This window comes from Helianthus annuus, chromosome 10 (assembly GCF_002127325.2).
Source record: "Helianthus annuus cultivar XRQ/B chromosome 10, HanXRQr2.0-SUNRISE, whole genome shotgun sequence".
Classification (NCBI taxonomy): domain Eukaryota; kingdom Viridiplantae; phylum Streptophyta; class Magnoliopsida; order Asterales; family Asteraceae; genus Helianthus; species Helianthus annuus.
The window spans coordinates 1416464-1441641 of NC_035442.2; the positions used below are offsets into that span (position 1 = coordinate 1416464).

General features: G+C 38.2%; 1 protein-coding gene and 1 long non-coding RNA gene across 2 annotated transcripts; both read right to left on the reverse strand.

The window, feature by feature from the left end:
* Nucleotides 1-1088: 1088 nt before the first annotated feature.
* On the reverse strand, nucleotides 1089-3752 carry LOC110887058 (putative wall-associated receptor kinase-like 16). Its single transcript, XM_022134964.2, has 3 exons — nucleotides 2900-3752; nucleotides 2634-2810; nucleotides 1089-2252 (listed from the first exon to the last, which is right to left on the reverse strand). The coding sequence occupies exons 1-3, from the start codon at nucleotides 3750-3752 to the stop codon at nucleotides 1174-1176; spliced, it is 2109 nt and encodes a 702-aa protein (XP_021990656.1). The 3' UTR covers nucleotides 1089-1173.
* A 2208-nt stretch (nucleotides 3753-5960) lies between these two features.
* On the reverse strand, nucleotides 5961-9320 carry LOC118483336. Its single transcript, XR_004870415.1, has 2 exons — nucleotides 9080-9320; nucleotides 5961-6123 (listed from the first exon to the last, which is right to left on the reverse strand). It is a non-coding gene; the product is annotated as an uncharacterized LOC118483336 (long non-coding RNA).
* Nucleotides 9321-25178: the final 15858 nt, after the last annotated feature.

The following is a 25178-nucleotide window of genomic DNA, read 5'->3' on the forward strand; positions in this document are numbered from 1 at the left end:
ATATATATATATATATATATATATATATATATATATATATATATATATATATATATAGGGGAAGATTCAAATGAAAACCACTAGTTATTGTGAAAACTCGAAAACTAATTAAAAAAAGCCAAAAAAACATACAAAAAAATTTTTTTTTTAATTTTTTTTTTGCAATCAAAATTTCGCAGGTTTTTTAATTTAAAAAAAATTTCAAAAAAAAAAATAAAATAAATTTTTTGTGTAGTGCACATGTGTAATACTGCACATATGTATGTGTACTACACATGTGTATTATTACACATGTGCACTACACAAATTTTTTTTTTTTGAAAAAAAGTTTTTTTTATATATAAAAACTAGCGATTTTTATAAAAAAATTAAAAAAAAAAAAATTTTTTTGTGTGTTTTTTAGGCTTTTTTTAGTTAGTTTTCGAGTTTTCACAATAAAAGTGGTTTTCATTTGAACCATCCCCTATATATATACACGTGTGTGTGTTAGGAGTTGGATACAAAGTCCAAAATTTCTAAAAAGTGTAAAAAGTCATACAACACACCCAAACCCCACAAATAATATAATAAAAATTACTAAAACACCATATCCGTGTCTTTTGTTTTCTGTTTTGGATGATAAGGCTCTGAATATCCAATGACTAAAATTATGTGTTTTATGTTGATTACCACATTGTGTTTTATATTCATAGTTCTACGAAGGTGTGTTTGGAGTTTTTTATGGATTGCTAAGGTTTGAATATAGTGTTTAGTAATCTTCACTTTTTATTTGTGGGTTTGAGTGTGTTTTAGAGCTGAAATTATGGTGTTTTATATATTTGTACACATTTTAGGAGATTTAAACTTTGTAGCAGAACCCCACCCTATATATGTGTGTGTGTGTGTGTGTGTGTCTTTAATACATAGTTAATTTATTTTGTTTTAATAGTAAGGGTATTTTAGTAATTTCACACCCACTTAACATAAAAAAAAAACCCTCATTCATGTTAGGGACTATCCGAGAAAACAAATGTGTAAAAGTTGGGGACTATAGGTATTTTAAAAAGTTGAGGACTATAGGTGAAATTTCACCAAATCACATAGACCATCCAAAAATTTTTCTCTCCTACCCCTTAAAGTCCATCCAATTGCTTCTCACCTTTATCCATTTTGGAGAAGAGCAGCCTTTATCAATCAATCAAGAGAAGATGACCATGATTCACCAGGAGAACTCTTTATGAAAGATTGTCTCAGTTTTTCAAGCTCTTCTTTCACTACCTCCATATTAGGCCTTTTCTTGCCCTCTAGCTGGATACAGTCTTTTGCAATCTTGGCAACATAATCAATATGGTCACTGATTCCTTCTTTCTTTGCTTGATCGTCAAGAATTTGAATCAAGCAACCCCTTTCTAGTGATGAAACAAAAAACATTGCCAAACCCAATTCACTTTCAGTTCCATCATATGAATAGACCTTTCTTCCTGTGATCAGCTCCACAAGAACCATCCCAAAACTATACACATCACTCTTCTCTGTCAAAATTCCTGAGCGGAAGTACTCAGGATCTATGTACCCAAGAGTCCCATGCACCAGTGTTTGTATGTGAGTCTGATCCATAGGAATGAACCTTGATATCCCGAAATCAGAAACTTTAACAGTATAGTCATCTGTCAAAAGTATATTGGATGATTTGATATCTCTATGAATGATTTGTGTGGTTGAGTGTATATGAGCAAGGGCTTCTGCAGTCTGTGTGGCTATGTTTAGTCGTCTTTCAAATGTCATGGAAGATACACAGTCCTTTTGATGTAGGTGGTGGAAGACAGTCTTGTTGGTTACAAATTCATAAACTAGAAGAGGAGTTTGTGTTTCTAGGCAACAACCCAAGAGTCTGACAACATTTGGGTGGCTAACTTCTGATAGCATGATCACTTCATTGATAAATTGCTCGATCTGGTTCTCATCAATCGACTTGGACTTTTTAATGGCAACCCTTGTATTATCTTCTAATGTCCCTTTGTAAACTGTACCATAGCCTCCTTGACCTATGACATTGGTTTTGTGAAAGTTATTGGTTGCTTTTACAAGAACTCTTGCTGCAAAAATCTTAGCCTTGTGGGAGGGTTGTTTTGATTCAAATAGAATTTTCTGCAGAATTAAGCCACCATTTTTCTTGAAAAACATCTCCTTATTCTTTATTGTCCTCCTTTGTTTGAGTCCCCAGTATAAGATAAATGTTAGAACAATTGAAGCTGCAGGGCCTGTGCCGATGGCTGCCATTCAATATATTTTTGTATTTAGAACACATTTATTTACAATCAAGTTCATGAATACTTATAAAAAGCCTTGGCCGGTAAACATACAAGTATGGCGGACTCGATCTGTGTTTGTCTAACCTGAACCTGGTTAACCTCAATGAGTGAGCTATTGTAAGTATCATTTTTTTAAGTTGTATATCTAAAGCACAAGACTATGTTTGTCTCACTCATACAAGATGGACATTTAACAAACAAGCCATCATACAAGATGGATGGAGCCCTAGACTGGGCATTTATTTTTTTTTTTTTTATGAATATGCTAGCTCAAGACTGGACAAACAAAATTATAACAACTAATCAAGGAAATGGGTTTTAAAAAAACGAGTATATACTCACCGATATATAAGAAACTTCTAAGTGACTTTGCTTCTATATGAGTACAGCCACTCCCAGACTCTCTACCATCACCAAGCATCCCAGAGGGGCATGAACAAGTGTAGCTCCCATTCGTGTTAAGACATCCATACACCCCGTATACGCAATCATTTTGAGGTCCTTCACACTCATTGACATCTGAAAAACAACGCAAATTGGCTTCAATATTGCATGTATTTACTCATATTTATTGATGGTATTATCTAAACAAACAATCGTTAATATACCCTGACAACCGTGCGGGAGGTATGCGTTTCCTTGGTAACCTTTAGCACAACTACAGGTATACCCTGGGTTACCTTGATCCACTTTCACAAGAGAGTCTACACATATACTATTTTCTTTACAAATATAACTGTTTTTGTTCTTCTTTGCTTCTTTACAACTCGTGTTACCAACTGTCCATTCAAGGGCCACTGGGAATGACCTATTGTGCATCTTATCAAGATCAGTTTCATGAAATGTGTATTGATCTTTCTGAACAAGAAACGCGTATGTGCAGTTATTAAAACTCCAACTCCCTACTTTCGTTGTGACTCTTTGTGCATGAAGACGAAACTTTGTGAGCCTAAAAGGAAGGGGTACTTGCATGCAACCTTGGCCAAAACAAGAACCATTTTCTAAACCATTACAACTGGTCCTTGATATACATACACTTATGTAGCTTCCATCCTTCAGATCCTTGAGGGCGGCATTAGCGTGACACCCAACTGCCGTAAGGAGGTTGAGTGTGCTTGATATTCGGAACCTAGACAGCTTTATGTTGTGTTGTAACTGGTTTATACTGCCAGTGCTGTTGTAACACTGATGGGCCACTGGCAACAAGCCATACATAAGACCATCTACTGTTATGTTTAAGATTTTAAAATTGGCTTTGGGGACGCTTAAATTCTTACAGTTTACCTGGTAGGCTTCGCTCAAGCTGCAGTGCTTTTGTGTTCCAAATGGATATGGAATTGTAATATTTCCACATTTATCTGGGCAGCCAGGTAGGGACTGAGCTACTTGGGATTCTGCCTTTGTCGTTGACAGTATCGCAATCAGTATCGCGATCAGTATCACATTTAGCTGAAGCAGCATTGCCACTGCCGATTAGTTACTCAAGAAAAACAACCCTTAAAGTAAATATGTGATCATGCTAACAGAGAAAGAGTTAACAGAATCTATATGTATCTTATCACATTTATCAGAAGCTGGCCGGTTTTTGTTTTATTTATAAACCGTTAAAGTTTTGTTGTGTGGAGGCACCTTGGAATTTGCTAAAAGAAAGATACATCTGAATTTTATATTTTTATTCGTGTGATTTTGTATGTACATGTATGTAATTTAGTGCAGTTGCCACCCTTCTAAATTCTCCACAAGTTTGTAGAACTAACATTGAATTGGTCCAGTTGCGCTTCGATAAAATTTTATCTCGCAAAATTAGCAACTGAAAGTTTATTTTAATGAAAATTCATATTTTCATAACCATTGGTGATTAAAACTTAAGTTAAAAGTATTATGTTTTTTCGAAATTAGAAAATATTTCTATTATTTTCAAATATTTGTCCACAAATGATAAGTAAACTCAAAATCTGAAAATCTAATTAAATACATGATTAACGGGTTATATTTTTAGGGGTTTTTTTACATATTCCCCCCTCATAAGCTGGTTTATTACGTATTTTTCCAAATAAAAAACAATTAAATATTTCCCCTTTCTAACTCATATATATTACATATTTCCCCTTTTCATTAAAATTACTCTTAGAATGACTATTTTACTCTTAATGGACTATTAAATGTGTTGATACATATTATGTGGATACGGCTCGGCTCGGTTCAACTCGGCTACGAAGTGAAGGCCATAGTCAAGACATCCTCCTGTCTTGACTCGGTATGCTAGTTACTTCGTAATGTTTGATATAAATGCAACTGCGTGTGTGCAGTTTGCATTTTAGATTATGTTTATATGTTCTGTTTGTGTTTGGCCCAACATGATTAAGCCCATGGCCCAAGCCCAACATGTGACGAAATCACTTGTGGTGAAATCCCTTGTTATGGAAACACCTCATGTGTGGCGAAGTCCTCTTGGCGAAATCTCACAGGTGACGAAGTCACCATGTTCGTCCAGATGAGTCACGACGAAATCCAAGTTCGCCGAGGGATTTCGTCAGCTTCTTGATTTCGTCGAGCATGTTAGTATAAATACACACACAACAGACAGAACACGGTACGAGTCTGCATAGACTTTGAGAGAACACACACACACACTGAGAGTTTATGAAAGCATCTTGTAAACATTGCTTTGTAACCGTTTTCTAGATTAATACATTGGAGTGTTAATCGGTGAATCGTTGTGTTTGTGTTCGTAACTTGGTTTAACTTACCCGTTTGGATTCCGCACTCACGGGTTTGTCGGAAAACAGGAATAGAGGTTGACTCGATCCTCCGGGTGGACCTACAATTGGTATCAGAGCGTTTGGCTCGATTCCTTGTTAAAACCAAGTAGATTTTCATGTGTTTCCAGATTTGTTCTTGATTTTGGAAACAGAAAGTTTATATTTTCAGAAAAATCAGGTTTAAATCTTTGAAAATCTTGTGTTTTTGCTGATTCTTCTTATAAAAATCTTGTTAGTTTTCATTTATACAAGCTAAGAAAGGATTTTTATTGAACATTTGCACAAAAAAATTGGGTTCAGAATTATTTCTCATGTTTTGATAGATTTTGAAAGTGTATTTCAGTTTATGCTCTTGTTGAAAATCATTTTTCTGAAAAACTTCTTTTCAAAACCTTGAAAATCATTATGTTTTGCTTCTTGTTTTAGTGGAAACCTTGTTATATTACATGCATGTATGTTATTGTGGGTTTTTATTGAAAGTTTTAGCAAAAATTTGGGTCACTAAAATTTTATCTGTTGATAAGTTTGGCCAGAATCATTATAGTGTTCTTGGAATATTCAAACTGTTCTTGATATACATTGGTATTTGATCTGTGTATTGTTTGAATCAAAGTGTTTGTGATTAATGATTATTATATATTAAGTTGACAAAATTGCACATGTGATGATTTGTTGTTGAAAAAGTAGTCTAAAAGTAAGGTTGGGTGTTTGAGTTTTTGACAAAAGTGACCATTTGTGTCAGTTGTCACACCCCCAAAATCCACCATGCGGAGTATTACCGCTTGGAGGCGTGACATGACCAGGATCGAGCCACCAATCATATTGAACAACGTAATTAAGTAAATAAAACCAACCACAATATAATTGGTGACCTAAAGAAAGTAATTGACTTTAAGTTAACAGCGGAAGCATAAAACGTGAGTCCAAAACATAAGTTCATAGTTCATAAGTTTAAAGTCCAAAACGTAGGTTTAATAAGTTTATAAGGATTAAACTTTTAACACGGAACATAACGATCCATATTCCACAACAACCGCCTCCTCGTGCAAGCTCTGTAAGCATTTAACGACCTGTAAGGCATGTAACAACGAGTCAACAACAAAGTTGAGTGAGTTCACCTTTGGTTGTTTAGTTTTAAGTGGTTTCCGAAAACGTGGTTTGTCTTTCGTTGGCGTAATTGCCGTGGGGGTTACCCCGTAGTTGAAAGTATAATTAACCAGGTCATTCTTTATTACCCAAACCATATCCATGATCAGTGGGGGCTTTCCCTTGTGAACCACTAGACCGTACCATATCGACTACTAACAAAAATAAGTTGTGCCCTACATCAGTGTCTATCATCACTGACAGTTTGCCATAGTCCATTAGTACACGCTCGTCCGACTGGCACGGTGTGAGGTTTGTTAAACCTAATAGCGCTATTAACTAATGACCCGCTCGCCATTGGCCTCGGCGATTAAGTTGATATAAATTGAGGTACTTCATGATAGAGTTTTGTCTAGTAAGTTTTAAGGTTGTTGTCCTACCCAAGGAGGACGAACATACGTATTCTACCCAAGGAGAATACGCAGGATTAATATTGGCATCCTACCTACGGAGGATGGCCGTACATATCCTACTCAAGAAGAATATGTAGATTTCGTTTTAAATTCTTTAACCCATTCCCAACCACCGGGAATCCCATGCCTTAGAAAGTGTGTGAACTCACCTTGGTTTGCTCGGTTAGATTAGTTACTCTAATAATCAGGAAATCAAGCACGTCCTAATAAGGTACACATAACAATCAGTTTTTCATGCATAACACGTGTCCTACGTACTGTTTATTTACTCATTACTTTCTATCACATACCACACAATTCAACTGTCAAGTTATATCGCTAAGTCACATTATTTTACCCTAAAATAATATAACTATCTCACAAATAAACAAATATCCACACAAGTGTTCTAATATAAGATATATATATATATATATATATATATATATATATATATATTCTAAATATATATATATATATATCAAATTTTATTTACAAAAATCAACCTCCGGCACTTGGTATTTTGTAATAAAAATCATGGCGAAGTTTATTTTGAAAACAAGGTTAAAAATACGTTTGTAAACACTTGCTAGAAAAATATTTTCTAAGTGTTGAAATCTTAGAAAAATTTCGCCAGAGTTTCCTTTGTAAATGGAGGTGTCCATGCTTACTAGCATATCATTTTCTTTTCAAAAATTCATTCAAACAATTCTCAATCAACAATATATAACCTCTACTTACCAAACTTGTCAAAAACAAGCATAAACTATAAACTCATTAACTTAAAAATTTATAAAAATATGTAGTAACTTACTAGTGTCCTTAGTAAGTTTTGTTACCTTTTAAAATGTGCTTAGTTCTTTAAAAACTTTATTTTTAAAGAGTTTGTGTGTTTACAACTTCCAATCGTATCTTCTAAAAAATATTTCTTCATGAAATTTTCTTGTCATACAAGTGTTTCTACACTTGTTTATCCACCAAAATGTGATTAGTTTATGTAAGATCCAAGTTTTAATGAAACTTATATTTTTCACTTGGTTCTTTCGAAAAACCACTCATAGATCTTTAGATCTACATGATTATAACCTACTTTGATATTTATTTTTCAAGAAAATATTCATTCATTCAAGTTCATAGTTTATGTGTGGATGATTCCATCATCCTACAACATTTTTACTTTCTCATCTTGCTAGATCATGTTTTTAATCATGATCTAGCAAGACTACATGGTGATTCACATCATTTCTACTAACAAACAGTGATCAACAAGCATATCAACATTAAACAACATGATTTCTTCATAACTTTAGCTTATGTTCATGTTTCAAGTTCAAGTTTCTTAGTGTTCTTTAATTTTATCATCAAGTAACCTACTTTAACCACTTAAACAACATGTAAAATGCAAGGATCCAAGTTCTTACCACTATTTCAAGACTAGGGAAGTTCAAGTGAAGAAATGTGGTGGATAAAAGCAAATAAGAAAGGTCCTTCAAGATCCAAAAGCTCCAAGCTTCTTTGTTTGAACTTTAACACTCTTGTATTGTCTTGTAATGGTTGAAGGAGATCAAATGATGGTGATGGTGGGTGTGATGGGTTTCGGCCGAGAATGGGAGCAAGGAGAGGGAAGGAGAAGTGTGTGTTAGTGGGTGTGAGATAATGAGCTCAAGATCACAAGGTTACTACTTATAACCATATTCTTACACTAACCTTTGTATAATATGTCTTTGTAGGGGGGACAAGATCCAATAAACAAATGAAATAAAATCTATCAAATAGGCCATGTGTGGGCCGTAAGGTAGGTGGGGGGGGGGGGTCTAGCATAGGTTAAACTAAATTAGTTACAATCTAGTCTAATTTCAAGTATTAGTTACATATCTTAGCTATTAGATATTTTTAGTAGGTGTTATGATGTTCGGGGATCATAACTTGTTCAGATATAACTGTTTTTGTTCTTCTTTGCTTCTTTACAACTCGTGTTACCAACTGTCCATTCAAGGGCCACTGGGAATGACCTATTGTGCATCTTATCAAGATCAGTTTCATGAAATGTGTATTGATCTTTCTGAACAAGAAACGCGTATGTGCAGTTATTAAAACTCCAACTCCCTACTTTCGTTGTGACTCTTTGTGCATGAAGACGAAACTTTGTGAGCCTAAAAGGAAGGGGTACTTGCATGCAACCTTGGCCAAAACAAGAACCATTTTCTAAACCATTACAACTGGTCCTTGATATACATACACTTACGTAGCTTCCATCCTTCAGATCCTTGAGGGCGGCATTAGCGTGACACCCAACTGCCGTAAGGAGGTTGAGTGTGCTTGATATTCGGAACCTAGACAGCTTTATGTTGTGTTGTAACTGGTTTATACTGCCAGTGCTGTTGTAACACTGATGGGCCACTGGCAACAAGCCATACATTAGACCATCTACTGTTATGTTTAAGATTTTAAAATTGGCTTTGGGGACGCTTAAATTCTTACAGTTTACCTGGTAGGCTTCGCTCAAGCTGCAGCGCTTTTGTGTTCCAAATGGATATGGAATTGTAATATTTCCACATTTATCTGGGCAGCCAGGTAGGGACTGAGCTACTTGGGATTCTGCCTTTGTCGTTGACAGTATCGCAATCAGTATCCCGATCAGTATCACATTTAGCTGAAGCAGCATTGCCACTGCCGATTAGTTACTCAAGAAAAACAACCCTTAAAGTAAATATGTGATCATGCTAACAGAGAAAGAGTTAACAGAATCTATATGTATCTTATCACATTTATCAGAAGCTGGCCGGTTTTTGTTTTATTTATAAACCGTTAAAGTTTTGTTGTGTGGAGGCACCTTGGAATTTGCTAAAAGAAAGATACATCTGAATTTTATATATTTATTCGTGTGATTTTGTATGTACATGTATGTAATTTAGTGCAGTTGCCACCCTTCTAAATTCTCCACAAGTTTGTAGGACTAACATTGAATTGGTCCAATTGCGCTTCAATAAAATTTTATCTCGCAAAACTAGCAACTGAAAGTTTCTTTGAATGAAAATTTATATTTTCATAACCATTGGTGATTAAAACTTAAGTTAAAAGTAATATGTGGTTTCGAAATTATAAATATTTTTATTATTTTCAAATATTTGTCCACAAATGATAATTAAACTCATAATCTAATTAAATACATGACTAACGGGTTATATTTTTTAAGGGTTTTTTTTACATATTTCCTCTCATAAGCTGCTAGTTTATTACGTATTTTCTCAAATAAAATAAAAAACAATTACATATTTCCCTTCTTAACTCATATATATATTACATGTTTGTTGTTCAAAAAAAATATATTACATATTTCATCTTTTCATTAAAATTACTTTTAGAATGACTATTTTACCTTTAATGAATATTTGCATATTTCCCCCATCTTTTTTTTTTTTGAATGGCAAATCTCTTTTATTCCTATGGTATGTGAGACTTGAACCCAAGAACTCTTTCTCCCAAGGTGTTTAAAAATTTTATCTTTACCAATGGACCACCACCCCATCAGTACATGTTTCCCCTATCTAATATCATTTAATCAATTAAATATTTGTGTAGGTCCCTCTCGGAGGATGACGAACCTAAACCTTGTTATACAAACTGTAAGTGCAGTTCCTGCCGGGTAACTGTCGCTTATCAGTTCTGGTCAACCAAAGCAGAAGTCTAAGTTAAAGTCAACCATAACGAAGAATTCAAGACCACATGAAGACCTGCATTGATCAAGGGGGAGTTGTTAATGCACTTTGGGTGAAAAGTGCATGGCTTCCAATATTTAGGGTCTTTATTGAACAAGTGTCCAAACTTAGTCCCTAAGAAGTTCCTAGGGAGAATTTGTCCCTAAGAAGTTCCTAGGGACAACTTGTCCAAGGTTTGAAAGAGTTTTTGTTAGTCAGAGTTTTGTTCCCTAAGAAGTTCCTAGGGAGAATTTGTCCCTAAGAAGTTCCTAGGGACAACTTGTCCAAGTTTTGAAAGAGTTTTTGTTAGTCAGAGTTTTGTTCCCTAAGAAGTTCCTAGGGAGAATTTGTCCCTAAGAAGTTCCTAGGGACAACTTGTCCAAGTTTTGGGAAAACTTTTGTCTGAGTTTTGGTGGAGAATTGGTTTGTCCGAGGTTTAGTCCTAGCCTATATATATGTGTGTATTGTGTAGATTAGGGAAACGATTTTAGAGAAAGCTTTGTGCAACTCTTGTAGCTGGGTGCACCTCTCCCACTCTTCTGTGTGAATTCTAGAGAGAGAGAGAGACTATGTGTTAGTGAGAGAAAGCTAGGGTTTAGATCTTTGTGATCTAAACCAGCTTGTAGATGATGTATACTCCTTTGGTTTGTGTAATCTGTGATGACTGATTCATAATAAAGAGTTCATCTTCTACATCTTTCTATCTTGTTCTTCATATTTTGTTCTTCATGTCTTGAATCAAGTGCAATGTTTGATGTATGTCATCGATCCGGTGCTTTCACAGTGGTATCAGAGCATGGTTACCGATTCAGAATGGTCTAACCGCCATCCGAATCACCATTGCTCTTGATTTGATGTTTGTTTCCGCCAAACATCTTGAAGACTTGAAGATTTTGCAGAAAAGTTGAAGAAAATGAAGCTGTTCGTGGTTGTTTTGTTCTCCAAGTTGTTGCAGATGTGAGGTTTGATCCAAAATTTGCTCTGTCCGAGTTTTTCTTAGTGTTAATCTTGTCTGAGTTTTTAAAACTCTGTGTTTGTTGCTTCCGGGGTTTTGGTGAACTAGTGTGAAGTCACACTAGGGAGAAAGTCCGGAGAGTTGATTCTTCTGAGCTTCAGTTTGTCTGAGTAATTGTCTGAGTTTTGGTTTTAAGTGTTCTGAGTTTCCAATAGTCTGAGGTTTAACCTCTATTCAAAAGTCAGAGGTTTATCTTTGTTTAATCAGGTGCTGGTCCGAATTTTGAAACAATAAAAAACTCAGACATCAGTTCTGTGTGATCCGAGTTTTACTTGAATGGTCCGAGTTTCTATACTTGTCCAAGTTTCTTTATACTTGTCCGAGTTTTGTTGATGTGTGGCCTGTCCGAGTTTTGTTAGCTTTTCATAAGGCAAACGGTTGCTCCTAGTTTTTATCTAGTAACATTAAACAGTGTGTCCGAGTTTCAATCAGTTCACTGATTTCCGAGTTTTAAAATTTCAACTGTCCCGAGTTTTTCAATCCGTCAAAGTGAAACAAACGGTCCGAGGTTTGCTTTCAACTCCGAGGTCTATTAAATTCTAAGCTCTGAGTTTCTGTTTTGTTTTGAATCATAAATGTTTTGACCGAGTTTTGTCTTGTAAAACTCTGTGCCATCTGTTCCGAGGTTTTGCTTCCAGGTCCGAGGTTTTGCGTTCAGGTCCGGGTCACACTCCGAGTTTATTATTTCCATTTGTTCCAAGTTTGACTTCTGAAAAACAGTCAACTAGTCAACTGCAGTCTGAGTTTTACTGTTCACTTGGCTCCGAGTTTTGACCTCCGAGTTTGTTTTGGCAATTCCAGTTGGTCCGGGTTTTACAAATCTTTGTCTGGTCCGAGTTTCTGCAGGACCGAGTTTTTTAACCGGCTGCTGCTCCGTTTTTCATCTGTTTGTTAACAGATGAGAGTTTCATCTGTTTTACAGCATCACTCTCCGAGTTTCTGCAATGGTCCGAGGCTGTTTGTTTGTTAGGCTGTCTCCGAGGTTTTCAATGGATTTTCCGAGTTTTGTGACTGTTTTGACAGCGATTAAGATTCCGAGGTTCACGATGATCTCCGAGTTTCATCATGCTGTACCGAGTTTTTCAAAACTTCATGATGTTACGAGGTTTATTAAACTGTTCCGAGTATGCTTTTAAATCTGCAGTCCAAGTTTGTTTTTAATCAAGCTTTTCAGTTTTAGAGGTCTTAATCAGGTCCGAGATATGCTGTTTTAATCCGTGATATGTTGTTTTAAACAGTAACAGGTCCGTGATATGTTGTTTTTACTCAAAAGCTCCGAGTTTTTTTGTTTGTTTGTTAAACAGCCCCGAGTTTTAACTTCTGTCCATATGTTACCGAGTTTTAACTTCTGTCCATATGTTACCGAGTTATACATTCCGAGTTTTTGACCCAAATTCAGCTCCGAGTTTTTGAAACACTTTTCAGTCCGAGGATTGTCTTTTCAAACAGTCAAAGTCAAACAGTTGGTCCGAGGTTGTCTTTTGTTAACTGTTGTTTCCGAGTTTATAAAACTAAACTCTCCAAGTTTGGTCTCATTGCTCCGAATTTTTTTTATGTGAAATGTTTTGTTTCTGTTCCGAGGTTATGTAAAACTGTTACTTCGATTGTTTTTGAGCCTCTGTTCTCCGAGTGTCAGTCTCTTATAACAGTCATTGTGTTTCCGAGTTTTTGAGAGACGGTGACACGGTGTCGTTTGGGATACCGAAGCAGGTTGTGGTATTCGAGCCGGAGAAGTTGAGTATTAATGAAACGGCGTAGTTTGGTGAGGGTTTGAACTTGAAGTGTCCGGTGATTGCGAAACTGTTGGTGGCTGACGGTAGTGCGAAATCGCAGAAGATGTTGTTGGTATTTATCAATGAGGGTTTCGAGTGCTTGAGCTCGCTCGGGCCCACAATGAGCCCGTTTTACGTCGTGATTTCGAATCTCCACATGCCTGAGATGGACGGCTTTGAAGTTGCCACACGGACTCGTAAGTTTCGTAGCCGTAATCGACCGCTGATTATTGCGACTGCGAGCGCCGAAGAACAAGTGTGGGAGCGATGCTTGCAAGTGGGGATGAACGGGGTGATCAGGAAACCGGTTCTGTTGCGAGGCTTGGAAAATGAGCTTCGAACGGTTTTACAACGAACTGGTGATCGGTTATGGGTTTTTCGGATGTCTTTGCTTGTTCTGAATTTCTTTGTACTCTAAGTACTATTCCGATGATCTGATTCGAGGTTTCAAGAGCTTTCGGGTTTTACGAGTTCCAAATTTTCTAGAATTCCGGGTTACCTGGGGTACCAGATTTTTAACTAAGTTTAGAAGCTTGTGTAGTTCGGAAGTTTCGAGTTGTGCATGTTCCGAGTTTTTCTAGTTATTCCGGGTTACCTGGGGTACCGGATAACTAACTAAGAGTCAGAATTATGCGTAGTTTGAAGACTTGAAGTCGGTTTCGGATTATCGAAAAGTTTTATGGTACTTATGTTGTCCGGATCAAGTAAGGAGGTGAAGAAAATAAGACTTGTTTGGATTTTTGTATTGTTTACAAAGAAAAAGGGGGAGTAAAAAAAAAGTTCCTGTTTTCTTTGTAAATATAAAGCTTGTGCGTGAAATAGCTCGTGTGTGATGGAGTTTTTGTCACGTGTGTTTATGTTATTAATCAAGTGTTGACATGATGAAGCTGAATTCTCGGTTGACGACTAGTTGAAGATTGAGCCTTATTAAGTTGCTATTTAGAGTAGAGGAGATTAGTTCTGGTCTCGAAATAATGTGGGGCTTCTTGATTTGAGGGGAAGGTCGGAGATGAAAGCCATCGGGGATTCAGGGGATTCGCGAAGATAGGAGATTGATTCATGAAGATTCGTGATGAGATGAGATCATACATGAAGGGTTGAAGACTTTTGATCAAGATGGTGGATGTACTTTTACAAAGTTCAGTTTGTTATTAACTTATCGAACTGAGCTTCATGTCTTTGTGAAGTTTGAAGTGTTCAAGATTGGGCATTGGAAATCCAATTTTTCTTTCTGCTACCGGTTAGGTTTGAAGATTAATGTATCGAGCGATATTCCTACATGTGGTTGTAGGTCGGTTCGCGTTAATTTGATTCGGGAGTAGTTTGAGGGGGAGGATCTACAGTGTTTGATGTTGGATTCTTCGGGTTTCTCAAAGCGGCTTTAAGTGATCGTCAGCAAGTCCTTAATTAGAAGGGTTGAAGATCGTTGTGCTCTACCAGAAAGATCAAGTCTCAGCCAAAGTTGAAAGCTGACATGATATCTTCAGTTAAAGGGGAGTCTCTAAGTGCAGTATCTGTGATTGAAGATTATCAATGCCACACAGAACTGATGCAACAGTTAAAGGGGAGACTGTAAGTGCAGTTCCTGCCGGGTAACTGTCGCTTATCAGTTCTGGTCAACCAAAGCAGAAGTCCAAGTTAAAGTCAACCATAACGAAGAATTCAAGACCACATGAAGACCTGCATTGATCAAGGGGGAGTTGTTAATGCACTTTGGGTGAAAAGTGCATGGCTTCCAATATTTAGGGTCTTTATTGAACAAGTGTCCAAACTTAGTCCCTAAGAAGTTCCTAGGGAGAATTTGTCCCTAAGAAGTTCCTAGGGACAACTTGTCCAAGGTTTGAAAGAGTTTTTGTTAGTCAGAGTTTTGTTCCATAAGAAGTTCCTAGGGAGAATTTGTCCCTAAGAAGTTCCTAGGGACAACTTGTCCAAGTTTTGAAAGAGTTTTTGTTAGTCAGAGTTTTGTTCCCTAAGAAGTTCCTAGGGAGAATTTGTCCCTAAGAAGTTCCTAGGGACAACTTGTCCAAGTTTTGGGAAAACTTTTGTCTGAGTTTTGGTGGAGAATTGGTTTGTCCGAGGTTTAGTCCTAGCCTATATATATGTGTGTATTGTGTAGATTAGGGAAACGATTTTAGAGAAAGCTTTGTGCAACTCTTGTAGCTGGGTGCACCTCTCCCACTCTTCTGTGTGAATTCTAGAGAGAGAGAGACTATGTGTTAGTGAGAGAAAGCTAGGGTTTAGATCTTTGTGATCTAAACCAGCTTGTAGATGATGTATACTCCTTTGGTTTGTGTAATCTGTGATGACTGATTCATAATAAAGAGTTCATCTTCTACATCTTTCTATCTTGTTCTTCATATTTTGTTCTTCATGTCTTGAATCAAGTGCAATGTTTAATGTATGTCATCGATCCGGTGCTTTCACAGCGATTTCTGTGTGAATTTCTGTGCCCTAATCATTCTCTTTTGTCTGGCGGCGCTTTGTGTGAGTGACGTCATTCATCTTCATCAAGAATACTCTGTGTATTCTTGATTTCTCTCTCAAATCCTTGCATTCTTGTGTTTCATCTACAGTGGTTGATCATCAGGTGGATTCCGCACACCTGTTGGTTGCTTTGGCTGAGTGAGATCTTGGATTAGGAGGCCTTACAAGTGGTATCAGAGCGTAGGCTTGCTTTGAGCACTCTAATTTCTTCAAAGTAACAACGCCGGAGGCACGACCCTATATATACAAGGTGAAACCCGGACTTTCAACACTAAGTAGAAAGCCCGGACAAAACAAAAAGCACAAAGCCAACACAGAGTTTTTGCCACAAAACTCAGACAAAATCTAATCTATACAAAACTCAGACAAAGCAAAAACTCTGACTAACAAAACTCTTCCAAACCTTGGACAAGGTTGTCCCTAGGAACTTCTTAGGGACAAGAGAAACTCTGACTAACACAAACTCTTCCAAACCTTGGACAAGTTGTCCCTAGGAACTTCTTAGGGACAAATTCTCCCTAGGAACTTCTTAGGGAACAAAACTCTGACTAACAAAAACTCTTACAAACCTTGGACAAGTTGTCCCTAGGAACTTCTTAGGGACAAATTCTCCCTAGGAACTTCTTAGGGACTAAGTTTGGACACTTGTTCAATAAAGACCCTAAATATTGGAAGCCATGCACTTTTCACCCAAAGTGCATTAACAACTCCCCCTTGATCAATGCAGGTCTTCATGTGGTCTTGAATTCTTCGTTATGGTTGACTTTAACTTGGACTTCTGCTTTGGTTGACCAGAACTGATAAGCGACAGTTACCCGGCAGGAACTGCACTTACAGTCTCCCCCTTAACTGTTGCATCAGTTCTGTGTGGCATTGATAATCTTCAATCACGGATACTGCACTTAGAGACTCCCCTTTAACTGTCAGACAAAGCCTTATTTAGAGTAGAGGAGATTAGTTCTGGTCTCGAAATAATGTGGGGCTTCTTGATTTGAGGGGAAGGTCGGAGATGAGAGCCATCGGGGATTCAGGGGATTCGCGAAGATAGGAGATTGATTCATGAAGATTCGTGATGAGATGAGATCATACATGAAGGGTTGAAGACTTTTGATCAAGATGGTGGATGTACTTTTACAAAGTTCAGTTTGTTATTAACTTATCGCACTGAGCTTCATGTCTTTGTGAAGTTTGAAGTGTTCAAGATTGGGCATTGGAAATCCAATTTTTCTTTCTGCTACCGGTTAGGTTTGAAGATTAATGTATCGAGCGATATTCCTACATGTGGTTGTAGGTCGGTTCGCGTTAATTTGATTCGGGAGTAGTTTGAGGGGGAGGATCTACAGTGTTTGATGTTGGATTCTTCGGGTTTCTCAAAGCGGCTTTAAGTGATCGTCAGCAAGTCTTTAATTAGAAGGGTTGAAGATCGTTGTGCTCTACCAGAAAGATCAAGTCTCAGCCAAAGTTGAAAGCTGACATGATATCTTCAGTTAAAGGGGAGTCTCTAAGTGCAGTATCCGTGATTGAAGATTATCAATGCCACACAGAACTGATGCAACAGTTAAGGGGGAGACTGTAAGTGCAGTTCCTGCCGGGTAACTGTCGCTTATCAGTTCTGGTCAACCAAAGCAGAAGTCCAAGTTAAAGTCAACCATAACGAAGAATTCAAGACCACATGAAGACCTGCATTGATCAAGGGGGAGTTGTTAATGCACTTTGGGTGAAAAGTGCATGGCTTCCAATATTTAGGGTCTTTATTGAACAAGTATCCAAACTTAGTCCCTAAGAAGTTCCTAGGGAGAATTTGTCCCTAAGAAGTTCCTAGGGACAACTTGTCCAAGGTTTGAAAGAGTTTTTGTTAGTCAGAGTTTTGTTCCCTAAGAAGTTCCTAGGGAGAATTTGTCCCTAAGAAGTTCCTAGGGACAACTTGTCCAAGTTTTGAAAGAGTTTTTGTTAGTCAGAGTTTTGTTCCCTAAGAAGTCCCTAGGGAGAATTTGTCCCTAAGAAGTTCCTAGGGACAACTTGTCCAAGTTTTGGGAAAACTTTTGTCTGAGTTTTGGTGGAGAATTGGTTTGTCCGAGGTTTAGTCCTAGCCTATATATATGTGTGTATTGTGTAGATTAGGGAAACGATTTTAGAGAAAGCTTTGTGCAACTCTTGTAGCTGGGTGCACCTCTCCCACTCTTCTGTGTGAATTCTAGAGAGAAAGAGACTATGTGTTAGTGAGAGAAAGCTAGGGTTTAGATCTTTGTGATCTAAACCAGCTTGTAGATGATGTATACTCCTTTGGTTTGTGTAATCTGTGATGACTGATTCATAATAAAGAGTTCATCTTCTACATCTTTCTATCTTGTTCTTCATATTTTGTTCTTCATGTCTTGAATCAAGTGCAATGTTTGATGTATGTCATCGATCCGGTGCTTTCACAGAGATTTCTGTGTGAATTTTTGTGCCCTAATCATTCTCTTTTGTCTGGCGGCGCTTTGTGTGAGTGACGTCATTCATCTTCATCAAGAATACTCTGTGTATTCTTGATTTCTCTCTCAAATCCTTGCATTCTTGTGTTTCATCTACAGTGGTTGATCATCAGGTGGATTCCGCACACCTGTTGGTTGCTTTGGCAAGTTGTCCCTGGGAACTTCTTAAATATACGCTATTGGAGCTGGAATTACCGCGGCTCCTTTGTTAATCAACGAACTTGATTTTCCTGAGTGGAAGGAGCGTTTTGAAAGATATGTTCGAGCAAAAGACATCAAAATCTGGTTGTGTATTGTTAAAGGATGTGGAGCTACTCCAGTACGTACGTTGACGATTGATACGTACTTGGCGCTTACTGACGACCAGAAGAAGTTTTATGACTGTGAAGAGAAAGCAATGTCAATGATAACGATGGCAATGACACAATCTATACTTCATACGTTCCGTAAGAGAAATAGCTCAAAGGAATTGTGGGATAGTATGATCCAGCGATATGAAGGAAACAAAATATACAAGAAACGACGTCTCGAACGTTTGAAGACTCAATTCGTTGTGTTCAAGGCTTTGAAGAATGAATCGTTCGATGACACAGTGAATCGATTTTATCATTTGCTGAGCGAACTTGATAGAAGTAAAGAGGGTATCTACACTGAATTCGAGAAGGTTGAGAAGTTTCTGAATTGTCTTTCGAGAGAATGGAATATGTACACCGCTTTGATCAGAGAAGGTGTTCTCTACGAAGAGCTTACATTGGAAGAAGCTGTTCAGAAGCTGAGGGGTTATGCTTGGAATATGGAAGATCAAGCATCTGATTTCGGGAAGATCCAAGATCCTCAGTTATATAAGGCTTCGAAACCAACGGATAAGGGTAGTAATGGTGGTGTCGGTGTTGCTTTGTATTCGGAAAATGAAGGTCATGCAAGTGAACACGCCTTCATAAGCAACACAGTCAGCTCAAGTGGAACAACCAATTCAAATCAAGGGATGTACTCTTCTAGTGGCGCTCAGAAATCTCAAGGAACAAGTGTGAACATTCCTAAGATAGATGCAAGCGGTTTGAAGTTGATTGAAGAAAATATGGGTCTGTTGGCGTCCTTCATGACTGCCTACGAGAATTTCTGTCTTGGGAAACTCGTTGAACCGTCAAGTCTCGATGAAGACTTTGATCAGATAGATCAAGACGAGATGGAAGAACTTAATCTACAGCTCAATATGGCACTGCTAGTCAGTAGAGCGAAGAAGTTTCTGCTGAAGACCGGTAAGAAGTTCATAGGAGGTCAGACAAAGACTCGAATGGGGGTCGACATGTCCAAGGTAAAGTGTTACAACTGCGGGATCTACGGGCATTTCGCACGAGATTGTCGAAAGCCGAAGATGGAAAGATCTGACAGAGACAACAACTCCCGAGGAAACTATTCAAGACCTCAAAACAATGCATCAAATGCTGCCTCCAACTCAAGTGCTCGTTCAAGTGGGTCTGAAAATCTTACACCTTCGACAAACAATGCTATGGTGGCTCAACCTCTACAAAATGTGACTGAGCCTTATGACTGGGGTTGTGCTTTGGAAGACATCTCAGGAGCTATTGTGTCACAAGCTTTTATAGCTGAAATTGTGAACGAAGAAGTGTATGAAGAGGTTGTTGAAGAGACAAGCATTGAGGAGCTTGAAGTTGTGGCTGAAGTTCTTGGGGAAGAGTTGGATTCGGGGAATGTTACTGAGAATGAAAGTCCTTCGATCGAAGAGACTGTTGAGAAGCCTAGCAAGACAGAAGATGGAGAAAAAGGATAAGGCTTTGAATTCAACATCTCCACAGCTGAAATGCAGCAATTTGCGGATGCAGAAGCTAAAAGGTTGGAAGAAAACTCCGTAGAAAACGAGGCTTGTGCATTCATGGCTGGCATTGAGGTAAAATCATCTTCTGTAGATAAGCGTTGTGCTAGATGTGTTGAGTTTGTGACTAAGATTGATAGATATGCACTTCATAACACAAACTTAATTGCAGATTTAGAAAAATCCAGAGAACTCATTGCTGTTTTGTCTAATTCGGATAAAGAACACCGAATTAAGATAAAAGCACTGAAAAATGATATCTCTGAATTTGAGAGACTTGTGGCTGTGGGTAATCTTAGAAATCAGGAATTAAAATCTGAACTTGAAATGAATCAAAATTGTGTTTTGGAAAAGAAAAAATCATTTTGGAAAAAGATAATCTGATTTTAGATTTGCAACGAAAGATCGAAAAGTTCAGGGATTCATCCGAAGTGATGAACTTCTGTATTAACAGCCAACGTCTCAAAGAATCTGAGGAAGGAATGTTTGGCATTGGTTATAACAAGGTGCCTCCTCCGGTAAACCATAATTATACATCGATGCCAAGCATTGACCCTGAATTGGCAAATTTTGTGCCAAAGACTCCTCTAACGGTTGAACCACAAAGTGAGTCAGAATCTGAGCCAGATGAAGTTACTGACTCAGATCAGTCGAAGATGAGTGGAGTTTCAAAGAAAAATGAAGTAAATCTTGAAAACATTGAAAATTTGATAAGCACCAAGATTTTGGAAATTTTCAATCAAGTTCAAAATGAGAAATCAAAACCAAAGTCACGTGGGAAAAATAAAAAGGCTTTGAAAAATGTCCCTAAAACCGAGTTTGTTAAAGGGGAGGATTTTATCAAAGAAGAAGTAAAAATTGAAACAGGTTCCAACTCTCAGTTTGTGAACCAAATTTTGAAAAATCCCACCAATGCCTCTTCATCTTCGACCGATCATGAGGAACGTCCGAAGAACGCTGCGAAAATTCGCAAATGCTACAAGTGTCGTGGGAAAGGACACTTAGCAGCAGACTGTTCAGATGACAGGGGTAAATCACTTGTTGATCCTGCTCAAAAGAAACCTTTTGTTGACAAACCACAAAATGAATCAGTTAATGTTGAAAAGGTAAATGGTAAAAATCAAAAGGTTGAGAAAAACAAAGTGATTAAACAAGAAGTAAAACCAGTTGTTAAACCAAATGTTAAATCACAACAAAATCAGGATCAAGAGGAGAAACCCGCTGTTATTAACCGTGGGGACAGATCAGAATATGTACCTCAAAGACATGATACTCGTGAGAAAACCCCTCACAGACGACAAAATCATGTCACCTTTCAAGGCGTTGAGAATGACAAACGTTCTGGAGGTTCGAACAACAACTATGCTAGACCTCATGCACAGAACAGATTCGTGAATGATCGAAATGGGTCACCCACCCGATTTCCAAATCAAAGACCGTATTCGGATAATCATCCACGATCATTCTCAAGACAAGAAGATACTCCTAGATTTGGTAGGAATTTTGAGTCTCCCAGGAATCAAAATTACAATTACCAAAACTATGGAAGCCGAGGGTATGGAAACTCTGGTTATACCAACAGATCGTCAACTCCGTATAATCCACGATTTGCGGGGACTCATTCCAACAATTTCCGAAATGGAAATGGTGGACACAGAGGCGATGATGGTTATTTCAAAGAGTTTTCTTATGTTGACGAATCAGGACGACCCAAGACCATCATGGCTTGGGTCCCACACTCTAACTAAATTTTTGTTGGGGAGTGTAGGAGCAGCTGAAGAGGGCTATCTATATTTGGTATATCGATAGTGGCTGTTCCAGACACATGACAGGAAATAAAGAATTATTGAACAACTTTAAACAAATTCGTGGTGGTTATGTGAATTTTGCCGGTGAAAAGGGTGGTTACATCACCGGTGAAGGCTCTGTGTCAAATGGAAAAATCACGCTGCATAAAGTGAACTACGTTGAAGAACTGAAGCATAACTTGATGTCGGTTTCTCAAATCTATGATAACAAGTACACGATGCTTTTCACTGATAAAGCTTGCTTCGTTCTGCGTCCGGGATTTGTTGTTCCTGAAGATTGGATCGTTATGAGGGCTCCAAGGGTGAATAACACATATGTCATGGACATGCGCCCGTTGGTTAACTCATCTGCTCCAGTGACTTGTTTACTCTCAAAGGCGAATGAAGATCAATCGTATCTCTGGCATAGGAGAATGGGCCACGTGCATCTGCGAAAAATGAACCACTTAGTGAAAAACAACTTGGTGTTGGGGGTTCCTTTACGTAGTTTTAATATGCACAACAAATGTGAATCATGTGAAAAAGGAAAAATCAAACGAAAGCCTCATAAACCGAAAACAGCTAACTCTATCCAAAAACCACTTGAATTGCTTCACATGGATCTTTTCGGCCCAATCCATGTTGCTAGCATTGGTGGTATGTCTTATTGCTTAGTTGTCACTGACGATTTCTCACGTTACTCATGGGTATTTTTCTTAAAAACAAAGGATCAAACCGCTGGTATTTTAAGAGATTTATTCAAACAACTTGAGAAAAATTATTCACTTCCTATTAAGAAAATCCGAAGTGACAACGGCACTGAATTTAAGAATCAGTATATGGATGAGTTATGTCGGGAAATGGGAATAATTCATCAGTTCAGCGCTCCATATGTTCCTCAACAGAACGGAGTTGCAGAACGGAAGAATCGTACCCTAATTGAGGCGACCCGCACTATGCTTTCTGAATCGAAATTACCAATTTTCTTCTGGGCCGAGGCGGTGAACACTGCATGTTATGTGTTAAATCATGTGCTTACTATCAAAAGAGAAGATAAAACTTGTTATGAATTGCTTGAAAACAGGAAACCGAACTTATCCGGTTTTCAACCTTTTGGGATTAAGTGTGTTATCAAACGCACCAAAGATACTCCGAAAATGGGGGAAGTTGGTGAAATTGGGTTCTTTTTGGGTTATGCCAATGGAACTCCAAACAAACGCGTTTATAACATCAAGAAGCGAATAGTGGAGATCGTGTTTGACATAACTCCTTTGAGTTTTGATCCTCCACCGTCCGAATTCGGTCCCAAAAGCGGATATGATTATGATAAATTGTTTGATTCGTTTGATCTTCCTGATGTTTCAGAAGAAGATTCGGAGGTTGTATACACACATCTTGTGAACCAAGATGAAGTGGATGCGAGCTGGAGAGCAAGTATTCCTACTAATGTGTCTTCGAATGTTCCAGTCGCTGATTCTTCGATCGTAAATGATGTTGTTGCTGAGCAGATCCCCAATGCAGCTGCTCAAACTACAAGTGGAGATATATACGTTGACTTTTCAGCTTATCCAAATGTTGAAGCGTCTTCTGGTAATGGTGGAGCTTCTAGTAGTAATGCACATGCTGAGGGGGAGATTCAATCAAATTTGGGAAACAATCTTCAAGCTCCGGCAATCCCAGTTCCGAGAACAAATATTCATCATCCTGTTGATAATATTATTGGGAATCCAACTGCGGGAGTGCAAACGCGAAGGAGTATTTCAGAGATGCAATGTCTGTTCTCTGCTATCAAGAAAGAAGAAATCTACAATCTTAGCCTGCATGAATGCTTTATCTCTCAGATAGAGCCGAAGAACTATCAAATGGCTCTGAAGGATAATTCTTGGTGTGAGGCGATGCAAGAAGAGTTAGCTCAGTTCGACAAGTTAAAAGTGTGGAATTTGGTCGATCTTCCAAAAGGCCAACATGCAATCAACACGAAATGGGTTTTCAAGTGCAAGAAAGACGATAAGGGTGTCGTTGTCAGAAACAAAGCACGGTTGGTTGTTCAAGGCTTCAATCAGGAAGAAGGGATTGATTATACAGAAGTTTATGCACCGGTGGCAAGACTGGAAGCTATTCGTTTGTTTCTAGCCTTTGCCGCACACATGCGTATCAAAGTCTATCAGTTGGATGTGAAAAGCGCCTTCCTTTACGGGAAATTGCATGAAACTGTGTATGTGTCCCAACTGCCGGGTTTCGAAGCTCCAGGGTTAGACAACAAGGTCTATTTGTTGGACAAGGCTCTCTACGGGCTCCATCAGGCCCCTCGAGCTTGGTACGAGACGTTGTCAAAGCATCTTTTGGAGCATGGGTTCTCGCGTGGTGCAATCAACTCCACATTATTCATTTTGAAGAAAGGGGGAGATTTTCTGATCGTGCAAATTTACGTTGATGACATAATTTTTGGTTCTTCAAATGAAGAGTTGTGTCGTGAGTTTGAGAAGGTGATGAAGTCAAAGTTTGAAATGAGCGCGATGGGCGAGTTATCATTCTTTCTAGGTCTTCAAGTGAGTCAAGAAAAAACTGGGACGTACGTGCATCAGACAAAGTATGTCCACGAGATTCTCAAAAGATTTGGATTGGAAGATAGCTTACCTTATGACACGCCTTTACCGACAAATCTCAAGCTCTCACCCGATGATGAGAAAGATCCTGAAGTGGATCCGACTCTATATCGAGCAATGATAGGTTCATTGATGTATCTTACTGCCTCACGACCAGATATTATGTTCTCTGTTTGTTTGTGTGCTAGGTACCAATCAACTCCGAAGGAATCGCACTTGAAAGCTGTCAAGCGTATTTTCAGATATCTGAAAGGAACGCCTAAGCTTGGATTGTGGTATCCAGCTGAAGGTGGTCTGGATTTGATGGCGTATGCTGATGCAGATTTCGGAGGGTGCCGGATGAACAGAAAGTCTACCTCTGGTGGCGCACAACTTCTTGGAAACCGTCTTGTCTCTTGGCAATGCAAAAAGCAAGTTGCCGTTTCTCTATCCACGTGCGAGGCCGAGTACATTGCTGCTTCAAGCTATTGTGCTCAGGTCTTGTGGATTCAGCAGCAAATGAGGGACTACGGTTTGAATTTTACTCGAACTCCTATCCTTGTTGATAATAACTCTGCCATTTCCATAACAAACAATCCGGTAAATCACTCACGCACTAAGCACATAGATGTTAGGCATCACTTTATTCGCGACTGTGCTGAGAAGGGGTTGATAGAAGTGGTTAGGGTAGACACCTTGGATAATCTTGCCGACCTGTTTACGAAAACATTCGATTGGGCTAGATTTGAAAATCTGGTCCGAATGATTGGCATGATCAACCCAGAGTAAAATGCTTTCAAAACTCGCATAGAAACTTTATTTTATCTTTTCTGTATAGTTCTTACCGCTTTCGAAATATTGAAAAACTCCAAAAATATTTTACTTAGTTGTAGGATAAATTTTCAGAAAAATACAAAAACATTTGAAAAATCTAAAAT